The 22493-nt window shown below is 41.9% G+C and overlaps 1 protein-coding gene across 2 annotated transcripts in view; it reads right to left on the reverse strand.

Annotated features, from left to right (window-relative positions):
- LOC122549721 (adenylate cyclase type 2-like) overlaps positions 1–22493 on the reverse strand; it is a 625439-nt gene that overhangs the window by 98416 nt on the left and 504530 nt on the right. For both annotated transcript variants that reach the window (XM_043689618.1, XM_043689619.1), the window contains 2 exons: positions 19536–19712; positions 7812–7855 (listed from right to left, as the gene is read on the reverse strand). In XM_043689618.1, coding sequence (XP_043545553.1) covers positions 7812–7855; positions 19536–19712 — 221 coding nt within the window. The remainder of the gene's footprint in view (positions 1–7811; positions 7856–19535; positions 19713–22493) is intronic.

Below are 22493 nucleotides of genomic sequence, written 5' to 3' on the forward strand. Positions count from 1 at the left end.
GGGCTCTTTGAGGGATTTGTTCTATAGTTCCAAACTGGGATGAAGATTGTTGGACTTGAAGGCAGCGAGTGGAAGGTGTGAGTGTTTTTTTGTTCTAGGGTGTTGATTTTGGTTGGATTAAACAGTGCATGGGATAGCAATGGCTGTTTTAGTTACCAAGAGTTTTCTGGGGCTGGAAGATGTGACTTTGGGGTTTTTTGCAAAAGGTGAACAAGTAAAAGTTGCTGGCATTGACAGTCAAGCTGGCGTTGGAGCTGCCTCCTTCCGTGAGGAGAGGAGAGATAATTACAGCAATAGCTCAGCATCTACATTTGATGGAAACGCCATCAGAATCTTTAGAGATGGCGGGGGGAGAGCAACAGAAATGAAACTGTTTGAATTATGATTAAAAACAGAGGAAAGAGAAAAAGAATGAATCTCTTTAGCAAAAAAAAAGAAGAGAGGGAGGAAAAGACGAAAGAGAGAGAGGTTGAACTTCAGAAAATAGTACTTAGACAGGAACATCAGCTTAAAAGGATGGAGATGAAGGCTGAAGGTAAGCTTGATGAGGAAGAGAGTGAGGATGAGCAAACCCACAGTAGCCAAAGGCCTGGTGAGGATCTGTTGAAATACCAAAGAATAAAATAGAATACCATAGAATGCCTAAAGTGTGGAAACAGGCCATTTGGCCCAACAAGTCCACATTGACCCTCCAAAGAGAATCCCACCCAGACCTATCCCTCTATCCAGTCATCCTGTATTTCCCAAGGCTAATGTACATCCCAGAACACCAAGGGCAATTTAACATGGCCCATCCACCTAACCTGTACATCTTTGGACTGTGGGAGGAAACCAGAGTACCTGGAGGAAACCCATGCAGGGAGAATGTGCAAACTGCACACGGACAGTTGCCTGAGGCTGGAATCAAACTCGGGTCCCTGGCGTTGTAAGGCAGCAGTGCTAACCACTGAGCCAATGTGCCACCCTTTATATATTCACACATTGTCTAAATTTGATGAGAAGGATGTGGAAATCTTTTTCATCTCATTTGGAAAGGTGGCTAAACAAATGCAATGGCCAGTGACCATGTGGGTTTTGTTGATCCAAACAAAACTTGTAGGTAGAGCTAGTGAGGTATTTGCATCACTATCAGAGGAGGTATTGGGCGTATAAGGTGGTGAAGAAAGCCCTCTTAAGTGCATATGAGCTTGTGCCAGAAGCCTACAAACAACATTTCAGGAAGCTAAGGAGGGACCCTAGTCAAACCTACATTGAATTTGAAAGGATCATACAAAGTAATTTTGATAGGTGAATAAGGGCATTAAAAATAGACCAAACCTATGACGCTCTTAGAGAGACAACTATTTTGGAAGAGTTTAGAAATTCACTTCCTGAGGTAGTGAGAACTCATGTGGAAGAGCAAAGAAATAAAACAACAAGATTGGCAGCTGATGATTATGAGTTGGTTCATAAATCAAAGTTTGGCGTCCAACATCAGTTTCAACCAGTGAGGGATAGAAACTGGGGAAAGAGAAATCCTCACATGGTAAGGGAAAGGTAGATCTTGGTGAAGATCATAAGAATACCTTACCACAGGGTAAAAAGGAAACCCTTGAAGGGGAAAGAGAAGTTAAAAAGCTTCGGTGTTTTCACTGCAATAAAGTAAGCCACATGAAATCACAGTGTTGGTGGGTTAAGAAAAGCATGAGGAATCCAGGTGTAGGAAAGCAGGATAAGCCAGTGAGTTTTATTGGAGTGGAGGCTAAAAAGCTGCACCAGAATGTACAAGCTAGTCAGATGTTGGTTAAGGAGGAAGTGTCAGATCTTCTTAAACCATATACTTGCAAAGGTAAAGTTTACTTGCATAGGCTGGGAGCAGCAGGTAAAGAGGTTACAATATTAGGATATACAGGATCCTTTCAATCTTTGATATTGAAAGATGAGGCAATATATATTTCTGAAGGACTATTGCTAGAAGAAGTGCTAGTACTGGGAATTCATGTTGAGACAAGAAGTGGTCAATTGTGTAGAGTGAGGTAAGAGTGTTCCAGTGAAGAGTGGAGAAGTTGTGGTAGGAGTACTGGACAAACTCTGAGCTCCTGGAATACAATTTGCCCTTGCTAATAATTTAGTTGGTTCAGAGGTGGGAGTGCTGCTTACTGTGGTTAAAATGCCAATGGAAACTCAGCCAACTGAACTATTGCAGGAAGCATATCCTGGGATTTTTCCTGTGTGGTAACGAGGTCACAAAGTCACCAGTTGAAACAGGACAGATCAAAGAGTACAGATAAGGAAGTTGAAGTGGAGCACGCAGGGATCCTGCTTGATCAAATGGTTGAGACAAACCAGGAGCAGATAGATGACAAAGCAGACATCTGTAGTTCAGAGAACTTAACTGACTTACAGCAGAAAGTTAAAAAAACTAAACCAATTGAATAAAAAAAAATACACGGAAAAAGAATCTAGATGTATCCCAGTATACTATCTTAAAAATGATGTCTTAATGAGGAAATGAAGACCATCATACATTCAGGCAGATGAGAAATGGGCAGAAGTTCATTAAGTCGTATTGCCAGTGGGTTGTAGAAAGGAGGTGTTGTGGGTATCACATGAACTACTAGTAGGAAGTCACTTAGAGGTAAGAAAAACCTAAGCTAAAATACAAAAACATTTTTACTGGCCTGAACAAGGATGTGGTTGAATTTTGTCAGACATGCCATACACGTCAGGTAATTGTAAAACCACAGGCAGTAATAAAACCTGCACCTTTAATACCTCTTCCTGCATGTGAGGAACATTTTACAAGAGTCTTAATTGATTGCATAGGATGCCTAAAACAAATGTGGGAATCAGTATTTGGTAACAATAATGGATGTGTCCATTAGATTTCCAGAGGCCATTCCATTATGCAATATCACAGCTAAAAGGATTGAAGAGGAGTTACTCAAATCTTTCACTAGATATGGACTACCCATGGTGATACAATCAGATCAAGGGTCAAACTTCACATCAAAATTATTCGTGGAAGTTATGGACAGCTTAGGAATAAAACAATTCAAATCTACTGCACACCATCCAGAACAGCAGGGAGTGCTAGAAAGGTGGCATCAGACATTAAAGACCATGTTGAGGGCTTATAGTCAAGATGATCCAGATGACTGGAATAAAGGAATTCCGTTTGTACTTTTTGCCATCAGTGATGTACCAAATGAATCGACCAAATTCAGTTCATTTGAATCAGTTTTGGGGCAAGAAGTAAGAGGACCACTAAAATTGAGTAAGGAGAAATTGGTAAGTCATAATTCAGAGACCACATATTTGGACTATGAGTCAGAATTTATGGAATGATTAAATAGAGCAGGGGAGTTGGCTGGACAGCATTTAAAAGCACCACAGCATACAATGAAACGGGAAGTAGACAAGAAATCAAAAACTTGCAATTTTGCTATTGGGGCTAAGGTGTTAGTGTTACTTCCAGTGATAGGTGAACCTCTAAAAGCAAGGTTTAGTGGACCCCATCAAATTGAAAGGAGATTGAGTGAGGTGAACTATTTGATAAGGACTCCAGACAGAAAGAAATGTCATGGAGTGTGTCATGTCAATATGCTCAAAAGGTATTTTGACAGAGAAGGAAAACAAGAGGAGAATGTGTTATTGATTACAACAGAGGGAAGAACCAAGTTCAGAAGATTCTGAATTGGACATTCCCCAAATTAAATTGGGCAATGAGGAAGTTGTCAAAAATTGGGACAAATTATTGTGTTAACTTCCAGAGGAAAATTGAAATGACCGGAAAGAGTTATTAATAACACATGGGGAGGTACATGGAAATACGCGGAGAGATACTATTCTAATTATGCAAGGTACAAGTATAGGAGATGCTGTTCCGATTAAGCAACATCCTTATAGACATAACCCTCTAAAGTTGGCACAGGAGATTCAAAAGGAGATTGAACACATGCTCTAAGATGTCATAATCCAATTGTGTTACAGTGACTGGAGCTCACTCATAGTAATAGTGCCAAAATCAGATGGTACCCAACGGTTATGTGTGGACTATCGCAAAGTCAATGCAGTTACAAAATTTGATGCGTATCCGATTCCATGTTTGGAAGACTATGTTGAAAAGGTGGGACAAGCAACTTATATTTCTAAGATGGACTTGCTCAGAGGATACTGGCAGGGCACCTTCGTCAGAAAGAGCGAAGATAATTTCGGCTTTCGTAATGCCGAGTGGACTGTATCAATTTAAAGTCAAGCCTGTTTGGTATGAAAATGCGCCCACCACATTTCAAAGACCAAACAATAAGGTCATTTCTGGATTACCCAATTGTGTCATACATATTGATGACCTGGCGATTTTTAGTCACAGATGAAAAGAACATTTGCAACATTTATTATTATTGTTTGATTGACTTCGGGAGGCAGGCTTAGTGATAAACCTGGTTAAAAGTGAATTTGCCAAAGTCCAAGTCACCTTCCTGGGCTATGTTATTGGACATGGACAAATGGCTCTATGGAATGCAAAAACAAAGGTAATTGGGGAGTTTCCCATACCATCGACAAAAAGAGCAGTACTACGGTTCCTGGGATTTTATTGGAAATTTGTACCAAACTTTAGCAGTGTGGCTGCTCCACTCACTGAATTACTAAAGAAAGGCAAGAGGTTTCAGTGGGCAGCATACTGTCAGAAGGCATTTGACAGCCTGAAAGTTCTGTTAATCACTGCCTCAATATTACCCACACTTAATTATGCAAGGGCTTTCGAGGTGGCCATTGATGCAATTGGTGTGGGTGTCAGAGGAAGACAAGGAAGATAGAAAGACCTATTGGGTATTTCTCCAGGAAACTGAACATTCATCAACAGAAATATTTGACAGTTGAGAACAAGACTTGGTGTTGGCATTACAACATTTCAATGTTTATTTACCAGTAGTGTATATCTGACACAATCACGTATACTGATCATAACCCATTGAGGCTTGTGGAGAAATTTAAGGACAAAAAATCCAGACTGTTTAAACGGCGCTTGTGGTTATAGCCATTCAATTTGAAATTTGTGCATGTGGCAGGATGAGAAAACGTGATTGCCAACACATTGTCGAGACTTGGATGTAAAATGGTGATATTCGGTGGCAAGACTAAATGGACAACCAGGATATAGTGGTGCATGTTTACATATTTACAGTGAATATAATATGCGTGTGTGTTTTGGTGGACTAACAGTGTAAGATTAAGAGGTTTTAAAATTAAGCAATCTTTCAATATTGATGGTTCATTTTTTAAGGGGGAGGTGTGACGATGCTGCTCCTTTAACAAGGTAATGTTATCCTTGGGTATTTTTTTCCAGAGAGGTTGTAAATACAGAGGTTCTGATAAGTCTGGATTTATCTACTTGAAGAAGCTTTTAAGTTTAAAAGAAACACTTGTACAATGAAAGGGAAACGGGCAGTTCTCCCAGCTTAGCTTTTCTCTGGTTTAGATTGGTTTTAGCAGTCTGGCCGTTTTCCAGCTACTGGTCAAGGTTTAACTGGAAACCCAGAGAAGCTGCTGGACCCAAAGAAACAGCCCCATGCTGATTCCAGCCACCTCTCTCTCTCTAGCATCTCTCCTATAAGAAGCTGTGTTTGAATTTACCTTTTTTGCTATGGGGGCATTTATGGAGATATTGCAAGTATTTGAAATAGCATCATTAAGTTGGGATAAAGTTGACTGAATTTTCAAATAGTTACATTTTTCTAAATTCGGTTTACTTTTGTTCGTGTTTAAATAAATTCCGTTTTGTTTATAAATCCGTGGTGGGGGCCAACTGCATCACTCCTGGCACATACACTTTTCACCTGCTTAAAACAACTAGAAAAGTTATGGTCTGGGCTACCTTCTTGAAATGTTTGTGGTGATCTGACCTGGTCCATAACAAATATGTAAACAATTCCTTCACTCACACTATTACTAGCACAATCTCAGAGCTAGTGTTCCAAAACTTCAGAAATCCACAGATGAAAATAGATGGCTTTCACAGTGATATCAGGAAAATTGTCTTTTGAGAAAGTGGCCCAGATTTTCTGTTCAGCGGTGGTGCAGCCCACAGAGAGTTTTGCACACTTACTCTTTTTGCACTCTTCTATCAGAACTTCTGATTTGGATTAATATAACACCCACTTAGGACACTGATGGTTGTAGGACAGGACACACAAACAGGAGCAGCACAGAGGACATGCCCCACATCAGCTGTACATTTTTAAAGGTGTCAATGGTTTTCAGTGGCTGAGTGAGGAAGCAGGTGAGTAACTGAAAGATTGAGTGGGAACGTGTATCGTTGTCAAAGATAATTGTGGTGAGTCTGTTGGGAGATGGACTGTTGGGTTGGGGGGGGACTGGTGATCGCGTTGAGGGCCATGGTCAGGTTTGGTGAGGAGGTATAGTTAGTTCACAGATTATTAAGTCGAGAAGAAAACTTGGTCATGTTTCAGGGAGCAAATTGGGTCAGACCGGCAACTTCATGGATCTAATTGGGTAGAGGAATCTTAAGGGTAGTTGGGGTGTGGAATGGGAATGCTATGTGTGTGGTATGATGTGTTGAGTCACACTTTCAATTACTGAGTTACACCAAAAATTAAACTGTGTTTTTCTTTCAGGGTAAACATCAATGTAATAGACCTGCATGTAGTCCATGTCTTGAATATTCCAAGGAGTGGCAATCGTAGTCAGATTGCCACTCTTCTCATATTTTATGTATTAGTACTGGACTCTGCTATTCCAGCTAAGATTTCAGCCCTGAAAATGTGTTGCTGGAAAAGCGCAGGTCAGGCAGCATCCAAGGAGCAGGAGAATAGGACGTTTCGGGCATGAGCCCTTCTTCAGGAATTCCTGAAGAAGGGCTCATGCCCGAAACGTCGATTCTCCTGCTCCTTGAATGCTGCCTGACCTGCTGCGCTTTTCCAGCAACACATTTTCAGCTCTGATCTCCAGCATCTGCAGTCCTCACTTTCTCCTAGAATATTTCAGTCCTAGCTCCTTCAGAAATGGGGAGTTTAGCTAAAATCACCAATATACCCTCGTAGTGCAGGATAATCTAGGCAGGGCAATCCATGCTTCCTCTTGTAGCAATCGGTCACCCTGAGATTTAAGTGTCCAGTAACATTGTCAGACTTTGACATGGGCTACGAGTAAGTAATATGCAAGGTAAATGTGGGGTTAGGGTAGCAGATCCGTGAGGAGTTACAGTGCATGTATGGCTTCAGGTGGGTAAGGTGCCAGGGAAGTGTTGGAGTGTTTGGAGGTGGTGTGGGGATGTTGTCTGGACCAGTGAGGCTTCATGCCAGTGGGGCTTTAGGCCAATAGGTTCTGGGGTGATGGTGGGGAAATTTAGTTGGTGGGAGGGGATTGTGGCTGTCAGGGTCCCAGGCTGTAAGGGGTCAGGAGAAGTGTAGTTTTGGTGTGTGTGTGGCTCCAGATGCAGGGCAAATGCCCGATTAAATCTTCAATTTCCTGCAATTCCCATAAAATGTGCTGCATCGGGGATTCTAAGCTCCTGACATGCAACACGCATCTGTGCTGCTCCAATGACCAATTGGCCATCAGACGATCTGGACCCATGTTTTCAATAGTGAGGTCTGTAAAACACATTTGCATGGTGTTCAGGGTAGCACAATAGCCCCATCAGAAATTTAAACTCCCTGAGCAGTTACAGCATTTGTACATACTTCAGGATTTCCGATGAGACCTAAAGAGTAATAGCAACTTAAGTTTAATCTATCCTCACTCCAGTACTAGCAGATCTAGGCCACAGAACTCAAAATTGTATATGAAGAAGGACATCAGACACCAACCTTTCTGTGCGTCGATGGAAATGGTACTGAACCATGGGTACATCCTGTAAAAATGGAATATCATTTGATCATTGTTATCTTGAAAATAAAAATCAAAACAGTAACAAAACACCACTTTGCCACACATTTGACATAATTTCACTGTGTTTTTTCAAAATATTCTCATCCCTCTGGGGCTGAAATTTATGGAATCTGAAATTTGAGGCAGCACTCAGATTTAATTTTTTTTTTACTTCATGCAACATCCCAACTTTCTACAGGGAAGAGCTAGGTGAGCTGACTGGTGAGTATACCTGTGGGTGCTCAGGAATATGAATGGAACCTATCAATTATGATCCCAATAGGCCAAACAGAGCTAGTATGGCCTCCACTTAGGGATTAGTAAGACTTGATTACTGTACTTGAGAAAAGTAAATCATTGTCGAAGGATTAAATTAACTATGCAAAGTAGCCAGTTGCACTGTTAGGAACATTAACAAAAAGCAGCTTTAATTTTCCCTTTAAACTTTTCTGGGCTTCACTCCCACAACTGATCTTGCATTGTGCTCTTCAAACTTCCTGCCACATGTTACTACAGCATCTATATAGGGGCACACTGATATTTTAATAATGTTACTATTTCGTAGCATGGGGCAGGCCTTACATTGATAGACAATGGCAGACTGGCGTTATTTTCCATTGTACTGCTACTGCCATGGCAGCCACTGGTTAGTGGAGTTCCACAGGGGTCAGTGTTGGGGCCACAACTATTCACATTATACATTAACAATCTGAACAAAGGAACTGAGTGCATTGTTGATATGTTTGCAGATGACACAAAGATAGGTGGACGAGTTGAGGGAGCAGGGAGACTACAGAAGGATAGGGACAGACCAAGGGAGTGGGCAAAGAAGTGGTAGATGAAATACAATGTGGAAAAGTGTAATTTTCTAAGTGGGGCAAACCTTCAGAAATCTGAACCACAAAGGGACTTAGGCGTTCGAATTCAGGATTTTCTTCCGGTTAACTTGTGGGTTCAGTTGGCAGATGGGAAGGCAAATGCGATGTTAGGATTCATTTCAGGAGGGTTGGAATGTACTCCTATGGCTGTACAAAGCTCTGGTCAGACTGCATTTGGCATATTGTGAGCAGTTTTGGGCTCCATATCTAACAAAGGATATGCTGGCCTTGGAGGGGGTTCAGAGAAGGTTCATAAGAATAATCCCAGGTATGAAGGGCTTGTCATATGAGGAATGATTGAGGACTCTGGTTCTCTACTTGATGCAGTTTAGAAGGATGATGATAGGATCTCACTGAAACTTATAAAATACTGAGAGGCTCGGAGAGAATGGACATGGAGAAGATGTTTTCACTTTTAGAAGCGACCAGGACCCCAGAGCACAGCCTCAAGAGTAAAAGCATGGCCCTTTGGAATGGGATGAGGAGGAATTTCTTTAGCCAGAGGATGGTGAATCTGTGAAATTGATTGCCACAAAAGGTTGTGGAGGCCAAGTCACTCAGTATCTTTAAGACAAAGATGGGTAGGTTCTTGAGTCATAAGGGGACCAAGGATTACAGGGAGAAGGTAGGAGAATATGATTGAGAAACATATCGGCCATGATCAAAAGGCAGAATGGACTCATTGTGCTGAACGTCCTAGTTCTGCTCCTGTAACTCATGACCTTATAGTGTTGGAATTTAAGCTTCTATTTCTCAGTCCGACCTGGATGTTTCCATTTTGCAATAATCATTGATTATAGCCACATGATCCATAAACTGGTTTTTGTTTTGAATTCAATTGGAATCACCATTATTTTGCCGATCCTCTTATTTTTAAAATTGGATTTCATGTTCTCTCTGCCCCAAACCCCTCAACCTATGCTCTGCATTAATCACCAAGTAGGTAACCAACATACGATAAAGCTACTAATTTTCCATTCATCCCTATATTATGTTTTGTGTATGGGATTCATAAATGGGATGCATGGTGGCTCAGTGGTTAGCACTGCTGCCTCACAGTGCCAGGACCCAGATTTGACTTTAGGCTCGGGTGACTGAGTGTGCGGAATTTGCACATTCTCCCTGTGCCCGCATAAGTTTTCTCTAGGTGCTGCGGTTTCCTCCCATAGTACATGCAGGTCAGGTGAATTGGCTATGCTAATTCACCTGACAGGGTACAGGGATGTGTAGGTTAGGCACATTAGTCAAGGGAAATGGGTGGGTGAATGGATATGGTGGGATACTCTTCGGAGAGTCAGTGTGGACTTATTGGGTCTAATGGCCTGTTTCCATACTGCAGGGATTCTATCATTCTATGAAAGCTCACATCCAATCACTTCACAGCACAAATAGAAGCCTGTTGTTACCAAAATGAGGTGGCACATCAGTCAGCTCATGTATTTATAGTTTTCAGCGACTCAGTAGATTTAAATTCATTTCATCTTATATTATTTCTAGCTGTCCAGATGAGCAACAGAATTTATAAGAAAAGACAAATGAGCCTCGACAATCCTTGTAGTTAAATGTCATCCTGTACTTCTTAAATATTTTAGGTTGACTCTTAAGTAAATTTCTCTTAAAAGCTTATCAATATAATTTTTAATGGTTAGTATTTCTCTCATTGTACTCTTAGGCTTCAGAATATGCTAACTAATAATATAGCAGGAAGATTAAAATGCAGGCACTATGGCTGGAATTTTAGGTCCAATTGTGTGTTGTTGAGGTAGTTGTGAATCCAAAATACGTGCACTGGCAGCATGAGGTATCCTGACACTCTTCTCAGTGCCTGACACACACACACTGAGATTGGGGGAGGACATCGTTGATCTCAAGCAATCTGATTAAGCTGGTTAAGATGTTCCTCAAACATTTCTCAATGTGAGGTGGGAGGGTGGTGTGTGGAATTTTCACAGAAGTGCAAGGGTTGCACTGCTTGTGTTGGACAGACTGGGTTAAAGGAGGCTGGTACGCAGCAGGGAGCCAGAACGTTCATGCAGGGAATTACCTAAAAAGATTGAAAGGTGTATAAGGGACAGGCCATTGACAAACAGGTGTCCTGGGTGTAGTACAGAGGGTGTAGAGAATGAGCAGTAGGTGTACAGGCAGTGTGGGAGTGCGTGGAGAATGAGCAGTAAGTGCACAAACAGTGTGGGGGATGTGGAGAATGAGCAGTAAGTGTACAGACAGTGTGGGAGTGTGTGGAGAATGAGCAGTAAGTGCACAGACAGTGTGGGAGATGTGGAGAATGAGCAGAAAATGCACAGACAGTGTGGGGGATGTGGAGAATGAGCAGTAAGTGTACAGACAGTGTGGGAGATGTGGAGAATGAGCTGTAAGTGTACAGACAGTGTGGGAGATGTGGAGAATGAGCAGAAAGTTTATAGACAGTGTGGGGGATGTGGAGAATGAGCAGAAAGTGTACAGACAGTGTCGGGAATGTGCAGAATGAGCAGAAAGTGTACAGACAGCGTGGGGGATATGGAGAATGAACAGTAAGTGTATGGGCAATGTGGGGGAGGATGTGAAGAATGAGTAGGAAGTGTACAGTGTGGGGAACGTGGAGAATGAACAGTAAGTGTATAGGCAGTGTGGCGGAGTGTGTGGATAAAGAGTAGTGTACAATGTGTGAGGGGGCATGGAGAATGAACAGGAACAAACGTTGGAATGTAGAGAATGAGCAGTTCCGCAAACTTGACAATTGGGCAGCTATCTGACCACTTAAGAAGAAGCAACTAGCAATAAAGAGGAGCAGCACGGTGGCTCAGTGGTTAGCACTGCTGCCTCATAGTGCCAGCATCCCAGGTTCAATTCCAGCCTCGGACGACTGGCTGCATGGAGTTTGCACATTCTCCTTGTGCCTGCGTGAGTTTTCTCCAGGTGCTCTGGTTTCCTCCCACAGTCCAAAAATGTGCAGGTCAGGTGAAGTGGCCATGCTAAATTGCCCATAGTGTTAGATGAATTAGTCAGGAGGAAATGGGTCTGGGTGGGTTACTCTTCAGAGGGTCGGCGTGGACTGGTTGGGCCGAAGGGCCTGTTTCCACACTGTAGGGAATCTAATCATCTTTTGGGTTCAGTTGTGATTGAGCATCAGGATGGCAGAAGAAAGGGACAAGGGGCAGAGAGCACTTAGAGGCCATACCCTTCACACTGGATCTACCAGTGATGATAAATCTACATAGGATGACCAAAACCAGTGGCACAAGATTATTCAACTCACCAAGCAGATGGTCATAGTGATAAATGGTAAGGACCATTCTAGAAACAAGTATTCAGGTTAGAATTGGTGGTGACGTGGGAAAAGATGGGTTGATTAGAAGTCAATGTGGATGTCTTAAGGGGAAAATAATTAACTAACTTCCTTGAGTTTTTTTAAAGTGGTTGCAGAATGGGCCAATAGGGTAACACTCTTTTCTATTCATTTTCCATGCCCCCTCACACATTGTACACTGCTCATTCTCCACATCACCCACACTGTCTGTACACTTACTGTTCATTCTCCACACTCCCCCACACTGTCTGTACACTTACTGTTCATTCTCCACACACTCCCCCACACTGTCTGTACACTTACTGCTCATTCTCCACACTCTCCCACACTGTCTGTGTCTGGAAGTATTCATGACTTCCAGAAGGTGTTTGATATAATGCCACACAACAGGCTTGTGAGCAAAGTTGTAGGTCACAGAATAAAAGGAACGGTTGCAAGATGGGTATGGAACTGACTGAGTGAAAAGAAACAGAAGATCATGGTCAATAGATGTTTTTTGGATTGGAGGAAGATGTTAGTGGGATAGTATTGGGATCCTTGCTTTACCTGAACTCATATTAATCTCGGTGCGAAGGGGACAACTTCAAAATCTGCAGATTTTATGGAATATGGAAGAATTGTAACATGTGAGGAAGACAGCCTAGAATGCCAATAGGTCAGTGAAAGGGACAGATAGGTGACACATGAGGTTCAATGCAGAGAAGTGTGAGCTGGTGCATTTTAGTAGGAAGAACGTCGAAATACAATAAGAAATAAGGGCTTCAATTCTGAGGGGAGTGCAAGCACGAGGGACCTCGGCTTATCCATGCACAGATATGAAAGGTAACAGGACAGGTTGACAGAGCAATTAATAAAGCACGCAATATCCTTGGCTTTATTAATAGGAAGCATCAAACACAAAACCAAGGAGGCGATGTTAAATTTGTACAAGACACTTGGTAGATCTCAGCTGGAGTATTGTGCACAGTTTTGGGTACCACATTATAGGAAGGATGTGGGCGCATCAGAGAGTGAGCAGACATGATATATAAGAATTGTCCCAGAGATCAGAAATTTCAGTTATGAGGATAGACTGAAGACATTGAGACTGTTCTCCTTGGATAGATGAAGGTTAAAAGGAACTCTGATAAAAGTTTTCAAAATTGTCAGGGGGCTGGATACAAAAGATAGGGAGAAACTATTCCTGCGCATAAAAGATCAAGAACCAGAGGGTATGAATTTAAAACGATTTGCAAAAGATGCAAATGTGAGATGAGAAAAAACAACATTTTCACACAGTGAGTATTTTGGATATGGAATGCACTGCCTGGAAGTGAGGTGGAAGCAGGTTCATTTGAAACATTCCGAAGGGTGTTGGATGATTACTGGACATAAATAATGTGCAAAAGTAAGGGGAAAATCAGAAGATTGGCAGGAAGACTTGGTACAGACACAATGAGCTGAACTGACCTCCTCTGTGGTTTGTCCCCTCATCATGAAAACCTTGCATCTCACAGAATGGTTCGCCGTATCTTGCCAGTCACCATCAAATAATTTGTAGCTTTAAACTTCTTTTCTTCTGGCTTTCAAGGATTATCTGGAGATCCTGGTAGCTTCCCACAAGTAGTAGTGCACCACAGTATCTCACTGGATTGTCTGTCAAATTTGTGGCACTGCTAGCACAGAGGGGAAGTGAGTTTTGCTACTATTGCTGAATTCACCCTGGATTCATTTGACTATGAAGGCACCCAGTGACCTGCAGGTATAATCATCTCCAGTAGGATCTTTTACTCCCTCAATTTTCAGTTGGTCTCCAACAACATCAAGAGCTTATTTTCCTGGTAACTGCCATGTCTCCTTCATTTTCTATGAATCTAGACTGCCACAGTTTAAAGTTTGTGGATAGATCCTGGGGCATAACCGGTATCCCTTGCAGAGATGGCTATCTGCCTCTATAAAACCTTGGGTTGAGGCACAGAATGAGACAACCAAAACAATCTACTCATTAGGAAAACCATTGAATGGGTCATCAGGGGGTTCTAAAGATGCAACTCCAGTATCTGGAGCAGATGGGTGGTGCCCTGCAGTTATACTCATGTGGGGATCTCCTTCTTTATAATGGTTTGCTAGGTTGTCCATATCATGGAACTTGACATGTGGTAAGACATTTATTGCTGCTGGTATTGGTAGACCTCTTTTGCAGTGACAGTGCCACCTTTTCCTGCACACTAACATTGGGCTACTCACTGAGTGGCATCTATCAAACTCCAGATGCTGAGCCAACAAGGTGACTGTATAAGAATGGTGTACAGTTAAGATGGTGTATTCCTGGATCATAGACATTCCTCTTGGCCCAGTGATGCTGAGAGAGAAGCTCTTCTAGGGTTGCAAGGACACAAAAAAGGATCATGGACATACACCTTGAATTGGAGAAGCCTCTTCTGTGCTGGGTAACTGCAATTCAGTATTTGATATTTTATAGCCTCTGTAGTCATCATCTGTGCCCATTTCATCAGGGCCCTACTTGCCTATGGTCTCTAAGCCTGGCTACTTCAATCACTTGCCTCTCCATTAATGTGATGATGTGAAGAAAAGATACCCCTCCACTTGTTTTGGCCCCTCTCAGACATTATGTGGCCATTCCTCCTGCAAGGACAAAAGAGAGGGAGATAAGGGCACTGCTGTCCTCTATGCCCAATGGCAGGTGCTCCCATTTGTTGAGCTAGACTTTAAAGGATACGCAGAAAATCACTGAGCATATGCTGCGATTTTACCGTAATTATAGTAGTTATTAGAGAGTGAGACTGTGCTAGAAGTTTGTAACTACATTAATTCAAGACAAATAGGTCTCCTGAAAGATCATCATGAATATAGTGTAAATAAATACCATTCAGAGAAACACCTCTAGGACTGAGCAGAGTTTATCTGAACAGACAAACCCATATCAAAAACATGGTGGCATTGCTGGAGACATCCATCTAGAGTATGTGGTTTCTCCTTCTGAAAAATCACGGGGAAACAGTTTGAAAAGACTTCTCAAATACTTTAAGTAGAATATGCTGATGTAGCAGGCACCAGCTGTGTAGTCATGCTCTGGCCACAGCCCTTTAGTATCACCAAAAGTCCGAAGAAGACCGATTGATGGCTTCAAAGCTTCATTTGAAACAACAGCAACTCCAGTCAGAACATTCCCACATGCAATAAGCCTCATTGCAGAAAATGTCCTTCTTAGACAAGGTGTTCACAAGACCTCAGAGACCATCAGTCAATCCCACCAACATGCAATGTCTACTTTAGCTCTAGGAAGTACCTGGCTTTTTAATATGTCCAGTTTAACCAGTGGTCCAGAAACCTGGAGAATTGGCAGACTCCATTAATAATTATTTTAAAAGATTGGTTAGTTCGTGTAGTTGACAAATGCTGAAGAATGAGTTGATTTGATATAGAATAGTGGTTGGTGTAATCAACAATTAAATCTAACTTTTTGCAGTTTGAATAAACTTTGAAGAAAAGTCATATCAGATTTGTAAAACATTAACTGTTTCTCTCTCCACAGATGCTGCCAAACCTGCTGAATCTCTCCAGTGTTCTGCGTTCAAGAAAACTTGTAACTGAAGAAGTCAGTCCAGCAGCATAAAAACAGGATGCAATTTTGGCAATCCTAGCCTTTTAGTTGGATAGAACCAAAGATGTCCACTCCACCCACAAAAAGCTCAGCAGAGTCAGGGAAAAGGTGGAATGTGCATTCAGAAATACTTGCATTGCAAGAAGACACTGCTGATGGTGTGACAGAGAGTGCAGAAGATTCTTACGATGGTGATATTGGATACTTCCAACAGTCTTAGCTATTTTCAAATTACAAGGTAACATAGTCCGAACTGACACTGAGTCCTTGGGGAGTAGAATAAGAATACTGACAGTATGGACTTTGTAAGCCTTTTGAATCCATGGAAGGCATAAAGAACACAACAAGGAATTTTGGTCAGTTCTTCCACAACCAAAAGCTTTGATACTGTATTCGAACTGCATCCATGAATGGCAGGGGAAAGCTATGCAATGATTGAAATGGAGAATTTGGCTGTTATTTGGGCATGAGACAAATTATCTAATTGACTGGGATATGTTTTCAGGTTGAAATGGGCCATACATCCTTGGTCAAAATGCCTTTGGGGATCCAATGACTCAGGCTTCCTTTGATATGCTATAACTATGTAGCCATCTATATTCCAAAGAATACACAAATTATGTTAGTTTTTCACCACATTTAAATGAAAGGAAATGTTTGGCAACAACCATGATTCCTGCAATATTTATGTCTCTGGATGCAATCAAAATAGATTAGCAGATGGTGGCAACAGGTGAACAGATCCCAACATTGAAGAACAGCCAGCAATCAGACAGCACGCAGAGAGCAGCAATAGAGCAGAGGCAGAATGGACAAGTAATTGCCATTACCTGAGTGATTCGAGCAAGTCCAAACCAGAATGAACAGTGACTGAATTGGCATTGTCGCTTTATAAGGTATCATACCACAAGCTGCAAAGCCTCATAAGGAGCAGGTCAGTATTCTTTTCTAGACCATGGGAGATTGTGCAGATGGCATTCTAGTCAGACAAGGGATTCACAAGGAAATAGCTTGCATCTGTCAAAGTACTTAAAACATTCAATGTCTACTTCAATCTTTCAAAAAAACCACTGTTAAAGTATAATTAGCACTTTCAGTAAGTAGGAGTGTGTGTAAATTTGTTCATTAATGATCTATATTGCCTGCCAAAAATTGCAAATATCCAACTTAAAGGAAGAATTAATCAGAAATACGGTGGAAGTTTTAGAAGGGGCATGATTGCATTTTCAGCATTTGAGGGATGACTTGCCATTGTCCAAAGGCAAACAACTGACCAGGTAAGCAGAGGTTTGAAAACGGAACAGTTCAGTAATTTCAGGTGACAGGAGATTCCTTACTAAAAACGTGACTGACTCTGTGATTTGTTGGGCTCTGGAATAAAGCATGGCTGCAGTGATACTGTCTCCACAGCAATGGTTGCTATGCTGAGTCAAAGTGGGCTAACACTTCAGTTCTTCCACCCCTTTTCCCACTACTGCAGGTGATAATTGGTTGTCAAACCTGTATTCATACAAACAAAGTAATTATCCTCGTGAAACTCATGCTCATTTCTGTTTGGGTCTACAAGTAATTTGGATTTCTGTTTCAGGGAAAACCCAGCTTAAAGGGTAAGGGTCCACGGGAGTGGGTAGGTGAGGGAGGGGCACCTGGATTGGACACCGGGTGCTGAGAAGGGGAGATACCACCCTTAACAAGGATTTCCCTAAGTTTTACCTGGTGATTTCACCACATGTCTGGGCACCTCTTCACTGCTCATAAAATACCAGCATTGCGAGGAGGACACCTTTCTATTCATTCAAAGGAGGGCCATCAGAACTCTCCCACAGATGCCATGCCGTTTAAGTTTATATCCCCAAACCGCACCCCCACCATTCTAACAGCTGGTGGGTAAAATATTCCATCCCTAGTATTAACAAATGACTGAAAAACAGTGTGTCTTCTTTCATTTTACAGTTTTTCAGATGCTCCATTAAAATTTTCATTCACTTTTAATCGCAATTCAGGGCTGTACAATTATTCCGTTACTATCAATTGATTTAAGAAGACAGAATGACATTTCAGAGCAGCCACATCACACTAGCCACACATATATTTCAGTCTTTTCCATTTAATTTAGCATTTGTTGTAGCTGCAGCCACAAATTATGAATTGTGGAGAAACAATTCAGTCATGGTATTCACCAGTACTGATAAAACGCTCATATGGCTTAACAGGGTTATAGATCTAGAAACCTGATATACGTTCAAAAAAGTCAGTTGTTCCTATGAATTCAAACAACATGTAAACATTATAGATTAATCTAGAAAACAATTGATACCAGGACTGTCCAAAATTAAGTGGTTGAGAGATACTTAATGCTGAAGAATGAAATTTTATCTCACATTTTTCATTGTCAACATCAAGCACCAGAGGCCAGGAACAAGATCAGATTGATATGAATGGAAATTTCTTCCTTGCCATTCCAACAATGTTTAATTCTCATGGTACATTTACTGCTTGGATGTCACACTGTAGATGTCCCACATTCTCAACACCGACCTGAAGGCTGGAAATTGATGTCCCTTTGTAGGTAGGTTGGCAGTCAGAGATAATGTAAAATTGCATGGAAAGACAGGAGGCACTATGCCTGCTGGCCTCTGCCAGAGGTATGTGCCAGGCAGTGCATCCATCCTTGTGCCAGTTGAGGCCTTCAAATGGTCAATTAATGGCCACTTCCCACTAGTGTCCATGCCACATGGCTACAGGCTGGGGTGGCAGAAGGATGTTTGATTCTGGTGGGCACCTCTGCTCAATGCAGGTCTAATGCAAATGCTTATTGAAGCTTGCCTCCTACTCCAACTTTAAGTCTTCTAGTCACGGTAAAACACCTAGCCAGGACCTGGCAGAGTAGCCTCTCCAAAACTGCTCCAACTTAACTAGTTTTACAGATTCCTTCATGACACCTAGTCAGGGACTGATTGTAGTCTACTGGTGGTCAACAAACCTAGTGACGTTGCCAGTTCTGGAGAGTGGCCAATTATCCACAGCCTTCTGACTGGCCAGCACTTCATTGTAGCAAGACCTCTGCCCACATGGATAGCGTGGGTGGGGTAGAGAGGGGCTGTGGGGAAGCCACAAACTCAATGCCTGTAAAATCCAGCAATGGTCTCCTCAGCCAGCGTAAATGAGATTGCCTCGATATTTCTGCCAGTGGGGTGGTTGGCCGCCTCCTCTGCAAAGAAATCCAGCCAAAGCCCCTTTCAGGCAATTCTATAAATACTCTGTAACCTTGGAGAATTGTACATATAAGCCTCTCTCAGGTTAGGATCATTGGTTATGTGAACTTTCAACTGTATATTGGCAAGCATCTTCACATGCCATGTAACGGACACTACCACAACCTCTTATGAGAACATACAATCCCTAAGGTGTGGAAGCACCATTCGGCCCACTGAGACCACCCTGACCCTTTAAAAAACCCAGTCTTATCCGTGTAACCCTGCATTTCCCCTGAACAGCCCATCAAAACAGCATATCTTTGAACTATGGGTGGAAACTGGAGCAATTAGAGAAAACCCACCCAAATACAAGGACAATTTTCCAACCCCACACAGGCAGTCACCTGAGGATAGAATTGAGCCCAGGTCCCTGAAGCTATGAGACAGCACTGCTAACCACTCAGCCACCATGCCACCCCATTCAGCAATTAAAGAAAACATACAAATAAACACAATAATAGTGCCAATCAACACAATACACACACAATTGAATTTTATGGTTCTAGTTATGGATACTTCTCAAAAACTGTATTGTTTTTGTACAATAATCAGCTTTCAACAATAGCAAGAATTATAGAAAAACCTCCCAAAAAATAAATACACTGGCTCATCCTTACAACTGTGTTGATTTTTCCATTTTCAGTTGTCATACTGTCTCGATGGTGTAAATGTGCGAAGGGTTTGGCTGCTCCCCAGGACTCCAGGTATCTGGTCATACGAACAGAAGCTCTCATTTTGGCTCCATCTGCAGTATGTCTATGTCTGAAATGTTGTTGGGGGCTACGTCTCTCCACCTATAGATTTTAAAATGAGAACACTAGAAAATCAGTACTTTCTCATGGGTGCATATTCAAAACATTCCACAGTTATCATGAAAATACACATTAACAGAATACAAAGTTAAGGAGATCTCTATAGGACTACAATTGCCTTAAAGAAATCTTGTTACCAGCACACACACTCAAAACATCAAGCTGTTAAAATTATTATTACATTCCAATTTTTTTCATCTTTGCCGTGAGCCACCTTTGTTTATACATTCAAATATTTTAAGAAATGCAGGAATTCAACTTTTAACGTAAATGTATTCTTCAGCTGTAGGCTGGAAAACTGTGTGGTACAGACAGGTTTGAACATCAGTAAAATACTCATTAGCTGCATTTGTTTTCCACCAAGGACTCTGACTTTAGCTGTGATGTGCTTCAGTTCCCCAGATGTTGAGAAATCTATCAGGAAACAGAAGGCAAGAGGACAATGGGGTTTAACCAAGCTAGGCAATTTAAAAGGAAAGAAAGTGTTTAAAGACTCTGTTCTGACAAATTATTTTTTGCCCAAGTGAAAGACTTCTACTCATGGAGCGTGTTCAGGGACTGTGCTTTCACTATTCTGGAGGTATTTTTTCATATTTCGAAGATCATTCCTGCTCCTTTGGAAACACTATGTTTGAACTGGATTTTCCACTTTTCAATTTTCAGAGCAACATGGAAACCACCTGTGCAGTTATGGGGTTTTAGATATAAGAGGACCAGCACTTTGTTCCTCAATCACCTGCCATATCACATAACAGAGGAGATGAACATAGAGCTCTGATTCATAGGAAGGGATAACCCTTAACCTCAGGCATACAGGCTTACAATATGTTTCCTGAATACCAGAGCCTCAGCAGACTCTCTTGAGAAACGTATTAGCAGACTCGATGGGCTGAATGGCCTACTTATGCCTCTATCTTATAGTCCTCAGGTGGTCATAGACATATGCAGCCTCCTAAAAGGAAGCATCACAATGCAACATTAGACACCAATGAGGTAAGGTGATACTGATGCAAATATTCAAAATCTATGCCAAAGAGATAAGCTTTCAGGGAGAGAGGCAGAGATAGAAAGGTTTAGGGAGACAATTCCGAGGCTTAGGGTAGAATCACCAATAGTGAAGCAATTAAAACTAAGAGTGTTCAAGAGGCCAGAAATAGTGCAGATAATTTGGAAGGCTGTATGACGGAGGAGGCTGGAAAGAAGTGGGGAAGGCTCAGGTCATGGGAGGAAGTTAAAGAATCAGAATTGTCAAATTGAAGCACATATTAACTGGGAGCCAATATAGGACAGTAATCACAAAGGTGATGGATGAATAGAACTTAATATTATTAACAAAATGAAATGCTGCATTTTGAATGACTTTAAAATTTTGATAATATGAGATCAGGACGGAACTGCATTAGAATAGATAAGTCTAGAGATAACAAAAGTGTATTTGAGGGATTCAGTAGCATATAAGCTGAGGTAGGGATGAAATTAGTTGAAACTTTATTGCTGGAACAGCACAGCAGGTCAGGCAGCATCCAGGGAACAGGAGATTCGACGTTTCGGGCACAGGCCCTTCTTCAGGAATGAGCAGAGAGTGTTCAGCAGGAGAAGATAAAAGGTAGGGAGGAGGGACTTGGAGGAGGGGCGTTGGAAATGTGATAGGTGGAAAGAGGTCAAGGTGAGGGTGATAGGTCAGAGTAGGATGGAGGCGGAGAGGTCAAGAAGAAGACTGCAGGTCAGGAAGGCGGTGCCGGGCTGGAGGGATTCGGCTGAGACAAGGTGGGGGGAGGGGGGATGAAGAAACTGGTGAAGTCCAAGTTCATCCCCTGTGGTTGGAGGGTTCCCAGTCGGAAGATAAGACGCTCCTCCTCCGACCGTCGCGTTGTTGTGGGAGGGGAAAAAGGGCCTGTGCCCGAAACGTCGAATCTCCTGTTCCCTGGATGCTGCCTGACCTGCTGTGCTGTTCCAGCAATAAAGTTTCAACTTTGATCTCCAGCATCTGCAGACCTCACTTTCTCCAGGGATGAAATTAGATAATGTTATGGAAGTAGATGTCAGTTATCACAGTGTTTGGGTGGAAATGTAGTCAGAAGTTCATCTTGGGATCAAATATGGCACCAAAGTTGTGAAAAGCATTGTTTAATAAAAGCTACCCAGGAGAGGGATGCAGTTAGGGAAAGGTCTGTGGAGTTAGGATCAAAGACAATGGCATCCTTCATTGCCTATAGCAGTCAAGGTCAGAGTTATTAATTTCTTCGTATCCGACTCCTTCAAGAATCTGGAGGTTAGGTTTGTAGGATCTCAAAATCTCTTGCCCACAAGTGCATCTCACAGATGACCAAGTGCCAATGCCAGACCCAATATTTAAAGCACTTTCCTTCTAAGGTATCACATTTAAATCACACAAGAGTTACATTTCTGCCTCACTGACTGAATCCCCACGTATACATGGTGTCATAAATTGCACACATGGCAATCAAAGCACTCCATATTACCCAGGAGCTATCATTAACAACTGTACCTATTTTCAGCTGCTCAGCAACTATCACAAAATCATAATAAATGTTAGCAGTGATTAGGAGATGGGACAGAGATAATACCCAAATAATGGTATTATCTCTGATATGATTTTGTGTCTCGATGGAAGCCCAGGTTCTTCGGCTGAGAAGCTTCTCAGTTGTGCTGACTCGCCTTCAGCCAATGGAGCCAACTGATAGGTTGTTCTGAACAATAGAAACTATTGGTCTAGATTCACATAATTTTTGCAATGCAGAA

This window comes from Chiloscyllium plagiosum, chromosome 5 (genome assembly GCF_004010195.1).
Source record: "Chiloscyllium plagiosum isolate BGI_BamShark_2017 chromosome 5, ASM401019v2, whole genome shotgun sequence".
NCBI classification, from domain to species: domain Eukaryota; kingdom Metazoa; phylum Chordata; class Chondrichthyes; order Orectolobiformes; family Hemiscylliidae; genus Chiloscyllium; species Chiloscyllium plagiosum.